Source organism: Crocodylus siamensis, chromosome 14 (genome assembly GCF_052110815.1).
Source record: "Crocodylus siamensis isolate JL-2025a chromosome 14, ASM5211081v1, whole genome shotgun sequence".
In the NCBI taxonomy this organism is placed as follows: domain Eukaryota; kingdom Metazoa; phylum Chordata; order Crocodylia; family Crocodylidae; genus Crocodylus; species Crocodylus siamensis.
Window position 1 is genome coordinate 3,053,516 of NC_143408.1, and position 15,143 is coordinate 3,068,658.

The window sequence follows — 15,143 nt, forward strand, 5'->3', positions numbered from 1 at the left end:
TCACAATATTGCACAATATTCAGCAAAAGGATTTATAAAGGGGACACGCTCAGCAGCAAGGACTCATTCATGCTTCCCCCACTGGTTGCACACTGGTGGAACTTCAGTGGTGCCAAAAAAAAGTGGAAGTGCTACCACAGCCTCGCCAGGCATTTTATTCTTATCTCAACGAAATGTGCTGGGGAAAAAAAAAAAGCTTGTCCCTGGTAAACAGAACTTCCAGCCTTGCTGGCATAAATAGGTCTAACAGTCAGAGTAACTGTGGGAAGACTGCTCCTGGATCCAGTGAGGGTAAGACCCAAATGACTCCAGGTGCCCATGAAAGACAGCCTAAACTTGACACTTCCTAAGCCATGAGTTACTGCCACATACTAACACACCAAAAATAAGTGGATACCAAGAATATCCAGAAAAGTTTATGGAAGCAATGAAAATTCTTAAACGGTCCTTAAGCTAGTCTCCATCAAAAACCAGAATAAGCACGGGCTGGATGCAGCCACCTCCTACAAGGTTTGATAAACCTGCCTTTGAAGCATCTTGTACTAGGCATTACTGGAAATAGTAGTACTGAACTCAAAGGACCTCAGGGCTGGTCTAATATAGCACTTTCCATTATCAAGTCTCACTGCTCTGCCAACACGGGGACTGTAGTTTGAGATCATTAAATACTCACTGGAACAGCACCAACGTATATACCTTTTTGTAATGAGATGCAAAAGGAGAAAGAGTTCTTTAGCTCTGTGGACAAGGCTTTTTGGGTAAATCTGGTATCTTTTATTAGACCAACTCAAATAGTTGAAACAATTCTCCTTTGCAAGCTTTCGGGTATAAATACCCTTAGGCTGAGGAATGTGGGGAATTCTGCAGCTATATCAGGAGTATTGGTCAGAGTCTAAAAACATAGTAAAGCAGTTGTACAAGACAGAGGAGAGGCCGAATGGCTTTCCAGCCCTTTAAAGGTACACACTAGGCTACATACTTTGAATCGTCACATCATCCTGTTGCAATATTTATACAAATACTCAAATGAAAACGAATCCAACAGTCAGAAAAATCAACAGGGCTGCAGCAAACCCTTAAGGAAACACAGCAGGCAGTTAAGAAGTAGGCTCAGCTCCCTCGTGTAGGGCAGTATGAAAACAGATGTTCCCATGCTTGTATCAAGAGCCATTTTACAAGTCAAAAAGATTTAACACTACTAATACCTACATCTGCTAGGCTTTTCCCCTTGCATTTCAGTATTTTTAAGGGAATTAATACTAGTCAAATGTTTTAAAAAGCCATTCATGCTTTGACAACTTAACAAATAAGCCTAAGTAGCAGTACAAGTCAGTTCAGCATCTCACACTTCCTCCTCAAAAACCAAGCTGCCATGTCACCATAACCCAGCAACTTCCAGCTGCAGTTACGATCTAATCCAGTGGTTGATGCCAGGAAGCTATACTATCTTCTCCTGCTCAGACTATTACTGAAAAAGCCTGGTATGAGAATGCAACATTTTACAATACCACTGTGTTCAGTCTCTGATGAAGACAGATGGGTTTTGTTGCATCGGGAGGGTCACCTCTAGTGAAGTAATTAAACCCATCTGGCACATCAGTTGAAAAATCCAGCCCAATGTTGTTGCATATAAACATTCCAACACTTAAAAAAAAAAAAAAAAAAAAGCATGTGTTTCTACAAATTAAGCTATGTAATTTCTGCCAAAGTGCTTTTTGTACCCTTAATCAAAAGGTGGAGAGTTGGGGAAAATCCTTCTAGAGAAGCAGAAACAGTGAGGGGCATCTCAAGTTTCCAGAGCTCTCGGAGCTACCCCCAAGCAATTTATCTGACTTCCTGTTCCTCTAAGAGGGCCTCACATAGAGGAAATGTTTTACATAAAGTAGCCTTAACAGTGGATGGTATTTACAATTATCCAGCAGGAATGGTATTTAAAAGTATCTAATATGAAAACTTTTTTTTATTTGCCAATAAAATTAAGTTCTGGACTATCTTGCTAATTCACTGGATAGCTAATAACCATATGGAAAAAAAAATCCCAACACTCCTGTACAATATGTCAACAGCATTTAGACATAACATGATTTTGTTTTAAAACTACATGTTTTCCCAATGTGTACATCTTTGCTAGAGGAGCAGTAATTTGCAATTTCCACTTGTCCTAGCAACCTTACTTCTTAAAAACCTTAAGTCTCCCACTTCTGAAGAGAATGCCCCACCAAATCTTTTAAAGTCTACTTTTACACAAAATGAAATGTCTTTCTTTTGCAATAAAAGAAGAGAAAAGTGGAACTGTAGAGACAGGCCAGAACAGTCCTTTAGGCTGTTTTCCATTTTGACTCCATCCATACCCAGTTCCTTGAACCTTTAATAAGGCAAGTAATACAAGTAATGCAAAAATAAAGCAACTTAGTAGTATTGTAAGTGATGCTATGGTGAAGTACAGGTTAAAGATCCCAGAGGTCACAGACAGGGGGTTGAGAGATGTGGAACAATTTCTAGAAGGAACTCTTATTCCAACATAAGCACGGCTGCCAGTGACTACCTTTTGAAAGGAACGTGAACCATGACTTGAGACCTGTAATTAGCCAGGAATAATTAAAATTGCAGGACTCATATCTTTCCCCCCTTCATTTTCTGCTGTACTGCATGGAATGTGAACTATTTTAACTTTCTTAACAAGCCTTCTTTCCTAAAAGTAAACCTAAATAGTTGGCAGGATATACAGTAAAAGCACTTCCCTTGAATTTTAAACCGATAGCACATGCTGCTTTTATTCAACTTTGTATGTTGAGCAATTTATCTGTTAAGGGAAGAGCAGTTAAACCCTGAACTTAAACCCTGAACTATCTTAACCACAAAAATATTGCTTTGCTAAATAAACCAAAGTATGGTTCAGACAAGCAGCTAGACCATGCTCCCTTTTAGAAAGAAACATGAATGTTCTGCTTTAGCGGGAAAAAGTGAGGCACCATTTTATTTTAAATAGTCACACTGGAGGAACCACTGATAATCAACATCTTTTTTCATCAGGAAATAGTTAAGAAAACTAGATGTTCACAGGGTTAGAAGTCAGGGATCAGCAGAGAAAAAAGATAGTTTAGGGGATACAGAAACCCCTCTGTTAGGCAGTATTAAAATAATGTTTCATTTTAACTTAATAATATTTTTCTCTCCAGGAGCCAGCAAGCTAAAAAACACCACGATCTGAAATAAACAAATCATTTCCTTCCAAGAGCTGCCTTTATTACACAGGGGATTTTTTACACAAGTGCCTCTAAATCCAGGCATCAAAGGGGTGGTGACTAAAGAAAAAAAATGCTACCTAACATACAAAACAGGGCGACACTGCTCTACATTGGTGAGGAAGGTTAAAGTTGATGGCTAGGGAGCACACAAAATGGCCAGGGAACACTAGGCTCAAGCCTGCTCTACTGTGAAAGCTTTAACCGGGGCTTTCCAGGTAATCTGTACACTGTACATGGCTTTTCACTCCTACTCTTGCCAAATGTATGAGAATTATCACATTGGTACAATAATTCTAACTCCTGTACAATACATGATCAATAATGGTAAGTGTTCAAGATGTGCAATAAATTTGGAGGCAACTAACTGATGCAGCATATGCAAAACCCAAGCCACTACCAGCGCTGCCAACTCTCATGATTTTTGGCATTGTTCTTAGAAGTTTATGCTTTGGGAATCTGAAAAATGTAGCAATATACACATACACCTATATACACACAGAGAGCATACATACATATATAAATTTAGTTCTTTTGTTTGTATATGTGTATGTATGTGCATGTGTATGTGGGCACGTGTGCATGAGCATGTGTAAAAAGGAAGAGCTAAGTTTTTCAGATTCCTAAAGCGTAGACTTCAAGAACAACAGCAAAAATCATGGGAGTTGGCAACACTGCACTCCCACGGAGTCTCAACTAACTTTGGGGTTTGCTATCAGGACTTTATCACGCTTCAAAAATAAAGAAATGCTTCAACTCGAATGACCCAGTTCTCACTCACGCACTGGTGAGCAACGAAAAAATTAAAGAAAATGTATTTGCACACATCTTTGCATACTTGTTTGTATATTTTTTTCAGTGAACACAATCCTTATGAGAGGAGAGCCTTGGACGCTCAAATTTAAGACTTGGTCACGTTGTTTCCTTCCAACAAGCAGGCAAGTGCTTTGCAGCATGGTAGAAATTATGCATACATCCCCCCTTTACACACACACACGTGCACATGCATATGAGCTTTGGAACATGGCAGAAGTTGTGTGTAACTCCCCCTTTACACACACCCGAGTGCTTTGGAGCATATCACCCCCTTTACACACGCGTGTGCTTTGCAGTGCTGCACAAGTTGTGCATACACCCCCCTTTACACACACACAAGCGCTCTGCACCGTGGCACAAGTTGTGTGTACAACCCCTTTTACACACACACACCCGGCTGAGACAATAGCGCCCCGCCCCGCTCCGGGCGCTGCCCCCTCCCCGCCGAGCCGGGCGGGCCCCGCACCCACGCACGCCTCTTGCACAAGCCCCGGGCGGGTCCCACGGGGGAGGCCGGATTCTCTGGCACGCACACACGGGGGGGGGGGGAAGCACGCGGCAGGGGGAGGGGGGGTCTCGCGCGGCTGCGCGCGCTGCTCCGAACGCGGCGGCGCCAGGGCCTCGCCTCGCCTCAGTCGCGGGGCCCGGGCGGCTCTTCCCGCGGGGGCCGGGCGGCGGTCGGAGCGCAGCGGCGGTGCCCCCCTCGTCGCTCTGTCTCAGGTAACTCGCACTTCACCTCAGCCGCGGCCCCGCAGGGACCGCCACCCCTCCGCCCCTCACCTCACCCCACCCCCCTCCAGTGGCCTCCTGCTCCCCTGAGGCCTGTCCGCGGGCAGCGGGGAACTCACCCGTCCATTGCACACGGAGGAGACCCGCAGGGAACGGAGCGAAGGCGCCGGAATAGCAGGAACGAACCCAACGGCTCCGTGTTATAGACTCACAAAATGGCGGCGGCGCCCGGCCCGCCTCACCCGCGCCGCCCCCCATTGGCTCCCAGGGTTGTCACCCTGACGAGCGAGGCGGGCATCCCCCGCCACCGGGGGAGGGCTCCGGGGCTCCTTCTGTGAAGCTCATTGGTTGCCGGAGAGTTTCGGGGCAGGGCAAAGGGGGGGCGTGCGGTGCCATTGGAGAGGCGTCGGGGGAGGCCTCTTCAGGGGCGCCATCTTGAGAGCGGGAAAGAAGCCCATGCGCCACACTGGGGCGCCATCTTGGATGGGGGCAGAAAAAAACGGAATCAGGCTACTGGGAAGCCATCTTGAATGCGGGCGAGAGCGCCAACGTGCACATGGAGTCGCCATCTTTAGGATGGGTCAGAGACTCACGGAGGGAGCCATGTTGAATGTGGGTACACTGGTGAAAATGTTTGCCGGCCCTACTGAGCATGGGCAATGAAGCCGAAGGCGCCATTCCGCAGCCATCTTGAGTAGGGGCACAAAGCAAAGGGGCCTATGCCAGGTACAAGTTACTGTGCAGCATGGGGGATTCCTAAAAGGCAGTGATCTAACGTGCACTTGGCTTGTTCCTTTTAAAATTACACTCATTAAAAATGAACCCATCCAAATCAGTTTGCATGGAGAGGATGAGACTTTTTTCAGATGCCGGAGCAGAACCAAGACGTGCAAAACACTTATCTGCTCCACCCAGGTGACAGGATGCTTACCAGAAGGACTGATGTTTACACCCAAAATCTCCCTGCCTCCATCTGTCCTAACAAGTACCCAATAGTTCATTCCTTCCTCTTTGCTGCATGTGTATAGGCCACGATTCTGCAACAATTCACGTCCCTGTGCCCAGGTGGAGTCCCTCTATAAGCTCCTCCAATAGGGACTTTATTAGTATTTTGTCTCTACGCCACACAAAGCCCCCATAAGGCCCCGATTCTGATCCGCCTTTGCACATCCGTTAATATATGTCTAGTATTGGAAATATCTATATGTCCAGCATTGCCAGCTCATGATTTTTGGCATTGTTCTTAAAGTCTATACTTCAGGAATGGGAACAATTTAGCTCTTTCTTTTCTACATATCTATAACTATAAATATAGATCAAAGAAAGAGCTAAGTTATTCCCATTCCCGAAGCACAGACTTTGAGAACAAGCCCAACAATCATGAGAGTTGGCAACGCTGCGTGTCTCCTCTAGCAATTACAAAACAGGAGCACTAGAATAGACCAGGGCCAGCGACAGAAAAATCTGACCTGGCTACGGCAGCACGACAGCAACTATTGCTAGTGGTATGAGGTTAAAAAAGAAAAAGAAGAAGGGTCTAATATAAATGAAGCTTAGGGGCATATATGTGCCTTATAGACTGTGCTTCCAAGGTGTCTCGGGCATGTTGGGCAAGTACAGACATGGAACTATGCACATTTCTTAATGCTGCCAGATAACAGAGGGCAGGCAAAATAAAGGTAGACAAGCTATAAAAATTCTGGAACAAATCACTGCTTCCTCTTACACACAGATCACTCTGTTGGTGGTTGCTGCCAAGGTCTCAGTGTCCCACAACCATCTAGGGGAAAGAAAGTAAGTTCTTACCTGTTATTACTTCCTTGTATCACAACAGTGTCCAAAGGTCCCAACTGAAATCAAAGCTCTACTGCTGGATAAGTAAAGATACAGGCCTGCAAGAGCTTGAAATTCAGATGAAATGGATAGAGGATGGGAAGAAGGATGTGTCTGCCACAGAGTTGAGGCCCAAGGAGATCAAGTGACTTGATCCTGCCTAGAGCGGGGGGGCTCAACCCGATGATCTGCAAGGTCCCTTCCAGCCCCTAACAACTATGAATCTATGATCAAGGAAGCAGATGGGAAAGCCCAAATCCTACTCCTTGAAGTCCAATCCTGCTCCTTGAAGTATCCCCCAGCCAAGACTTACTGCCGGAGGCAAGTTTTTCAGCTGAGTCTTACAGTTAGTTTATGCCAGGGTCATTGTTAAGGGAAGACCTATAAGATATTGGAAAACCCCCATTATGGGTGAGAGAGAACTGGCTTTTTGTTAAAATGCATGTCTTTACCTGCTGGTAATGAAAGTTACCTAGGCCAGTATGGAAAAACTTGAAGAAAACGCATTCATAAGTTTCATTATTAAATTTACTAAAAACTAATATGAATGAAAACCATTTTATCAGCAGTTATTAACACAAAAGTGGTCCACAGCATATGCAGCCATCCCCGACTACTGATCACCTGCACTTAAAGCATAAGCGAACACAGATACGTGTGTGCACCATCAATGAACTGATTATTTTTTCTAAGCCGTCGTTTGTGTTGTCATGGTGCAGTTTCTAAAAGAAACAGGAAAAAGTGAATGCTGTAAATGGGACCTACTATTTTGACTCAAGCAATCTCAGCTTTCCCATGAACCTGTTAGATAAAACGTTGCACAACCGAAAATCAGTTTATCAGATTTCTTCCTATAGCATCCAGTTCCAAGCAGGCGCCTCTTCTGACTGTTAGCCTTTAACTGAAAAGGTCTGATATGTTCTTGGCGTCTTGAACTACCCATTTGTTCACTCCTCCTAAGGGTGTTGCTCAGGTAATAAACTTACTGAGCAACTTTTTAATCCTTTCATCCTTTTCACAGACAGCAAATATGCCTCCTGGTAACAAACAGGGAAGCATTTGAAAGAAAAATCACTCCCTAGGAAACTTGCTGGAAACAGGAATTGCCTCTCTTTACAACCCCAACAGCCAAAAACCTGAAAATGACTACAAAGAAATGAAAAAAAATTGAGCGTGAATTAACTTTCTTCCTTAGCAGGAGACAGCAGGGAGTTCTGGTTGCATAAAAGGCTTCTCCCTGCCCTCCAGCCCCTGTGGTTACTCATCTCATCTCTCAGTCGAAGCCCTTTGAGAGACACACCCAAATTTTCTTTCTTTTTGAACCTTCCTGTTAGCTATCTTGTATAGAGATTAGCACACTGTGCCAGGAAACCTTCCCTGCCCCTCTTTTCTTACCTTTTACAGGAAGATTTTCAAGCTGATAATGCTTTTTCTTGTGGGAGACTTTTCCATGCAACTCTCTTCCTTAGCAAATCAGCAGCCCCCACAACTTGGCTTTTCTGACAGCTGCTCCTCTTTTCCAGATAAAATAATCTGAGAAAAATTTTTAAAATTGTTCGTTCTCTAGATTAATTAATAGATTAATAGATATGAGGAGCTGTAAGGGACCTTGCAGATCATTGGGTCCAGTCCCCCTGCATTAGGCACTAGAAAGATATTCTGTGTTCAAACATAATGAGTGGACTGTACACAATACATGCTCACGGTGGGTATAATCTAAAGATCACCTCCATGCCCTTTCATTTCTACCCAGGAGGACTTTTACAATCCTTTCTCCTATGCCTGAAGAAGGGTGCTTGTACCTGAAAGCTTGCAATTAAAGAATATTTTTTGCAAAGATCTAGTTGGTCTAATAAAAGATATCACCTCTCCCACAAGCTCTGATTCCATATACTTTCGATTGTTCTGTACTCATCAGTTTTTTTATCATACCCAATCCTACAAACAAGTACACACGTGTCACTTTACTACCACGAAGAGTTCCAGTGAACTCCACTGCTTCTCCTTTTCCTCCTTGTCAAACACGATCCCCTCCCCCCCCCCCCTTTTTTTTTTTTACATAAGTGGTCTTCAGTTAAAAGAGCTGTTTTGTTTAAACTAGTATCTGCTATACCATAAGGTACCAGAAAATTTTCTGGCACATCATTCACAATGCCACATTGCAGCTCTGGAAACAGTCGGTCTAGAATGAACAGAGAAAGAGAACACACTCGCTTGCATTTCTTGCACTCTTAAAAATAATACCACTCATTAAGGGTGATTTTTTTTCTTTACATAATTCTCAGCCATGCATTTTTTTAATTGAGAAGCAATCTCCAGTGTTAGAGACCACAGGATTATTTTTCCCATCAGCCTGTCGCATTTTGAGTGTACAAGAACCACTACAAAATAAAAATGAAACCAATGAGCTGGCATTCTGTAACCATATCCAACAAGTAATATAACCTTATATTACTGAACAAATTGGACTTGGAATTGAGACCCTAATATATTTTAAGTTAGAATTGCTCCTGGTTAGAAAGATTTCAGGAGCAATTCTTTCTAACCAAGTCATGAAACCCCTAAAATAAAATTCCCCAAATGGAATTGCTTTGGTGGCCAGGCTACAGTCTGGTCCATCCTTTTGGGGAACAGTTTTTAGCATTGTACCAGAAAGCTCTGCTTGCAACTTCCACTGGGGTTTTCGTTTTAAATTTTGATTTCCGTGTTTCAGTCTGATATGACAGACATAGCAAGATGCCATTTTTCTGTGCATAAACCAAGTTGTTTTTTGGACCTCGTGAAAGTCCTTTAGAAGCCAGTGCTGTTTTTCTTCCCCCAGCCCCTCATCCCAAGCTTCCTAATCTAGTACAAAATGAGACTTCTCTCTGTGTGGTTCCAGTGTTATCTGCCCGTGTTATTTCAGCACTTTTATGTCTTGTCTTCTCTTCTTAGATGCTTTAAGATGACTCATTTCCTGTGTAGGATGAACCAGCCATTTCCTGGCTATTGAGTTGAGGACTTTTTTTTCTATCAGGCAGTCCTAACTTTGAGTTAGTCAATGTATTTTCTGGTCCTCTCTCCCCACCGGTCACACCAATCTTGCTTTCAGTTTTATATAAGGATAAAAACAACAAACCATGTTAGCAAAAGTTGCTTTGATATCATTCAGATACTCCCTACAGCCTGGGCTTAGACCCTCAATTTTTGGGCTATGGAATTACACTCCTGCCAAATTTAACAGTTCCAAATGTAGCAGAGCTATGCATCAGTTCACTAGAGCCAACATCTTGTCTTAATTTAAACAAGTCAGTTTCAAAGCATGAAACCAGAAATTTAAAAAGATAATTTGAGTGCTAGCATTAAATAAGTGCATTACAGTAAGTTACTATTCTAATGACGTTCTCATGATTCAGCTAAGCGCCAGCCATGCCGTGTGTTGGAACTGAACTTTGTCTAGTTCCTATCAAAGAAATTAAATATGGAGCAGAGCACTAGCTCTCTGATATCGCTCTAGTTTTTCCTTATTAATTTTGTTCTCGTACCTTGAGCTCCTATTTCTACCCTATGCCCCCACCTTCTTGAACGACTACTACTTAATACTTCTTCACAACATGGCCACATACCTGCTATGCAAATCTACCTCCATCAAACCCTCCTACTTACAAAGAATTGGCCATTGCATAATGACCCATGGTACAGCAGTGTTATTCCCATCCCATTATCTCATATCTTTCAAATAATTTATTGCTTAACATATACTAAAAGAAAGGCTTTCTCCTTTTAAATATCTTTTCCATGATATTTAGATTTATTATCCAGCCATGCCTCTACTGTAATGTGCTGAAGCAGGTAAATGGAAAAAAAATGGTTGGATTAGGGATACTGTCTCTTGACTGAATATAGCACAGGGTTGTGTGGATCATCACTGAATAATTCATACTCTTAATGATTTATTCATGCACCAGAGCTGGATACCTCCTCTGTGACTTTCCATTATCTCAGATAGAATGAAAGTCCCTATTAAACTGAGCGGAGTTGAAAAGTGCCTACAGCAGCATTTGTTTTCTAGCCATTAGCACTGCAGACTTTCATATCATTTAACTGAACTTCAGATGAACAGAGCAGGTGTGCAGACAAAGCCAGTCCCTTGTGGTGGGTTGCAGATAGTTGGGCACGACAGTCAAGATGAAGCTCTTGCAGAACCAATGCCAGATCTAACTAGTATCAGTCTGGGTACAGGGAACTATATTTTCTTTTACAGTAACTCCTTGGGGGGTTAAAAAAAAAAGTGGGGCCAGGGGGATGACATCTGTAATTCTTCAGTAGTGTGTAAGAGGCACCCTTAACAAAGATAAGTTCGAAGTAAATGTGGCTCCTGGGATTTAAAATTGTGGGAATGCCCTGTGGCAGAATGGGATGTTATTTGGTAGCTGTGTTGGTCTGAGACAAAAATAAATGCAAAACTCTAGAACTCTTGGTTCAGAAATGGTACCTTTTATTAGGCCAACTATGAAATTGCAAAAAAAAAGAAATCTTTTTCTGCAGACAGGGCTCTTTGGGTGAATCTGATATTTTTTATTAGACCAAATTAAATAGCTGGAAATATTTTTCTTTGCAAGCTTTCAGGTTTAAAAACCCTTCATCACGCTGATGAAGCATCTGCAGTTGGTGTGTGTGCTCTTCCTGGATGGAAGGAATAGCAAAGAAGACAGAGGCTGGTCTGCATGCAAGAAAGGCCATCAGTGAAGATGTAAATTGAGGAGTCAGTGAGTGAGAGGCCGGCTTTTTCTTTTATCTTTATCTTTTTCTGCAGGCTTTCAGGCAAACACACCATTCTTCAGGTACAGGGAAAATTAAAGATGGCATAAAGTCCCCATAGGTAGAAGATAGACACTCTCATGGACCCAGAGGAACAGAATTCCACTTTCCACTTCAGCTTCTTCCATGCAAAAATAAAGTTTATTTTCTACCTATGGGGACTTTTTACCATCTTTCATTTTCCCTGAGCCTGAGGAAGGGTGTGTGTGCCCAAAAGCTAACAGAAAAAGATATTTTTTTTGTAATTTATTAGTTGGTCTAATAAAAGGTATCATCTCTGAACCACAACTTCTAGATTTTTGCAGTTCTTTCTGGGGCAGAATCACATCTTTGTCTGAAGGCAGACAAGATTTTTTGGTATCTTGTATTAATAATAATTTTTTAATAATATCTTCTAGTATTAATAGTCTTTAATAATATTTCAATTACTACTGTTTTATTAATAATAATTAGACCAACTAAATAGTTGGAAAAATTGTTCTTTGCAAGCTTTCAGGCACAAACACCCTTCTTCAGGCATAGGGAGAGCCTGAAGAAGGGTATAGGTGCCCAAAGGCTTTCAAAGAATAATTTTTCCAACTATTTAGTTGATCCAATAATACATATCACATCTACCCAAAAAACCTTGTCTGCCTATGTCCTTAGACCAACATGGCTACAACCAACAACCCTAAATTTTTGTCTTAAGACATTTCAGTTTCTCTTGTTTCCCCCTGTAGAGCTACAGGTCCTAAATCAGCCTGGGTAAACAGCCACAGTGCACAGCTTCCCAGCCTCACAGGAAGCTGATCAAATAGCAACGGCATGAAGTCATCCTTTCCTTAGACTATTCCTGGTAGTAGGTACTACCCTTGCAGGAACGTTTTGCAGGATTGGGACTTAACGCATATCCCAAGCACATAATCTGCATCGCACATATCAGTTCCCTTTGTCTGGGACGCAGGAGACAGGACACTGTGTGCAGCAGCCGGCCTCCTATTCCACAATGGGAAGAGCTGGCACGGAGGGTTTTTTCCCTTAATTATTTCCCACTAAACATTTGGAAAAGTCCTGATTTTTGTTCTCAACAGCATTCTCATCAGCGTAATGAGAAATGCCAGAGGAAAAAAAAGCTTGAGAAACTCCCCAAGTTGCTAAAATGAATGTGAATTTCTTCCCTACAACCTCCCTGCCTCTCCCTTTCCCTGGCCTCAGCTTTACAAAGTGGTCCGTTTCCAGCCCTACAGCATAGTTTGCATTCCACAGTCAAGAATGAGCATTTATTTATACAAACGACCATCCTTGCTTGCACATCTCAGGGCTATATCCCTAGCAAAGAAATAAACTTTCTTTTTTTGTTTTTGTTTTTGTTTTCCCCTTCTGATCTCCTCTACATTGCTGCATTTCCAGACCTTTAATCAGGAGGGACTTTTGCAGGGAAAGATTAGTGCACTTTGATCATTTCTCCGTCCGGCAGATCTGCTCAGACATGGACTGAAATACTCTTTCATTTCCCTACAACAGTAACATTTCATTACCCTCCAAAGATCTTGCCACAGTTCCCTCAAATGGGATTTGTGGGGGAAGGGGGCTCACCAGGCAGGATTTAAAAGCATTCCAGTTCAGTGGAACTTGCAGAAATTCAAGCCCTGAAACCCAAAAGCCTGACTTTCCTCAAAAGCATTCTGCAAATCATTTTTTTCTCCCAAGTTCCTTAGCCCCGCCACAGAGATGTATTAGTTCTTGCAACAATCAAATGCAGAAGCCGACATGAAAGCAAGCAGCATGGTAGATGAAACTTCAGCCACCAGGCAAGTGCTACTGAGAAGGGAAAGGCAATTTGGGAGCACAAAAGCTCATCCATTATTTCTTAGGGTTCTCCATCTCTCACCTGTCGCACTGCAGTATCGCTCACAGAAACAGTAGCTCATCACCTGTGTCTTCTGCTTGGCAGGTCACCTCCCATTGCATCTGGTGTTTAATTGGGGATTGCACAGATGCTAGATGGCAACGAACCTGGGCATTTGTGTTCTGCAGCTTGAGACAAGGGACCTGGGGCACTATAAAAAAAAACCTGCAGAAAATTCTCCACGCTGGTAGCGAGCAGCTTGCAGACAAGAGCTATCTACATCTAAACACAATCCATTTTTCTGCTGAGCAAGAGCCAAATTCTGCTCTCAGTGGATGCAACCAAATGGGCGCGTAACAAGAGCGGAGTTCAGCCCAATTCATTTAAAATTTAATCCACTGGTGAATTTGATTAGTCATGAACTGGGGTGCAGGGGGTTGCTTTCTAGTGTTCTTATTTATGAAGCAGCTTGTATAGACAAGACTTGTTTTGTAGAACAGTTTCTGAATCATCGAAGGGGAATATGACAAAAAAAAAAAAAACCAACAAAAAAACAACCCCCACACACAAACAAGAAGGAAGTAAAATTGGTTTTCAGCTATGTTCTTGCTGCTGCCTTTTCAGAAAGAAAACACAGGCAGCTTTTGTAACACTCACAACCAGGGAATCAATGAACTAGTCTAATGAATGAACTTGGAGCCTAAATTTCCTCAGCAACTATATTTGCTGAATCATTATTGATCTTTTTGTGGCTCTTATTTTATTACATTCTCCATAAATACACCGCTGGAAGCCTTGCAAGTGCCCATTCCATCATGCTGCTGTTTAAGGGCAAAGTCCTACCCCCGACGCATGAGGTTACAGATAAGGGGCTATCATAATACTGCGGTAAAGCATCGCCTGTGCAGTGCGGGGTAAAGGGGGGCTGCGCTCGGGAGCCCCTTCCGCCCGCGTCCCCACAGTACCCACCCATGTTTATCTTGGCATCAATGATAACTCCAAGATCCTTTTCTGCCTCTGCACTGACGAGAAGGGAGTTCCCCAGCCTGTAGGGATGGTGCTGGCTCTTCCTCCCCAGGTGCAGCACCTTGCACTTGTCAGTGCTGAATCCCATCCTGTTCTCATCCGCCCACCCCTGTAACCTGTCTGGGTCCAATTGCAGCCTGTTCCTCCCTTCTAGTGTGCCCACATCCCCCCACATCTTAGTGTCATCAGCAAATTTGAACAGGTGCTTTTTACCCCCTTGTCCAAGTCGCTGATGAAGATGTTGAACAGTGCGGGCCCAAGGACCGAGCCCTGGGGGACCCCACTACCCACATCCCTCCAGGTCGAAAATGACCTGTCCACCACTGCTGTCTGGGTGCGGCCCTCCAGCCAGCTGGCGACACATCTGACTGTGTGGGTGTCGACACCACAGCCCCCAGTTTCTTAATGAGAACGGGGTGAGAGACAGTGTCGAAGGCCTTCCGGAAGTCCAGGAAGACGATGTCCACTGCTACCCCTGCGTCTAAGGATTTGGTGACCTGGACGTAGAAGGCCATCAGGTTGGTCTGACAGGACCTGCCTCTAATGAACCCGTGTTGGTTGCCCCTAAGCATGATCTCTCCCCCCGGCCCTTGTGGACATGCGCCAGAATAATTCTCTCAAAAAGCTTCCCCAGGATCGAGGTAAGACTAACTGGCCTATCGAGTGAGACTAACTGGCCTATAGCTCTAAGCTATAGTTAGCTCTGAGCTTGCAAATTTTAATCCGTGGTCCTGGAGCAGGCTGCGGCACACCTGTGCTAGGTTACATGCGCTGCATTTTAACCTTTGCCAGGACTTTATAACAAAACCTCTGGCAGACATGAAGCCATACCACCTTCAACATAAGTGAAACGTGTGTATTCAGCC

General features: G+C 43.5%; 2 protein-coding genes across 4 annotated transcripts in view; one reads left to right on the forward strand and one right to left on the reverse strand.

Annotated features, from left to right (window-relative positions):
• PTBP1 (polypyrimidine tract binding protein 1) overlaps positions 1–5,037 on the reverse strand; it is a 38,449-nt gene extending 33,412 nt beyond the window's left edge. The window contains exon 1 of one of the 2 annotated variants that reach the window (XM_090027834.1): positions 4,910–5,037. In XM_090027834.1, the coding sequence (XP_089883960.1) occupies positions 4,910–4,917 (8 nt within the window). In that variant the 5' untranslated portion in view covers positions 4,918–5,037. The remainder of the gene's footprint in view (positions 1–4,909) is intronic. The other variant, XM_090027835.1, reaches the window with a different exon arrangement.
• LOC149853168 (uncharacterized protein KIAA1958 homolog) overlaps positions 4,669–15,143 on the forward strand; it is a 28,359-nt gene continuing 17,884 nt past the window's right edge. The window contains exons 1-2 of one of the 2 annotated variants that reach the window (XM_090027832.1): positions 4,714–4,781; positions 6,523–6,584. The gene's annotated coding sequence lies outside the window, so the exon portion shown is untranslated. Of the gene's footprint in view, positions 4,782–6,522; positions 6,585–15,143 lie in introns of both variants that reach the window. The other variant, XM_090027833.1, reaches the window with a different exon arrangement.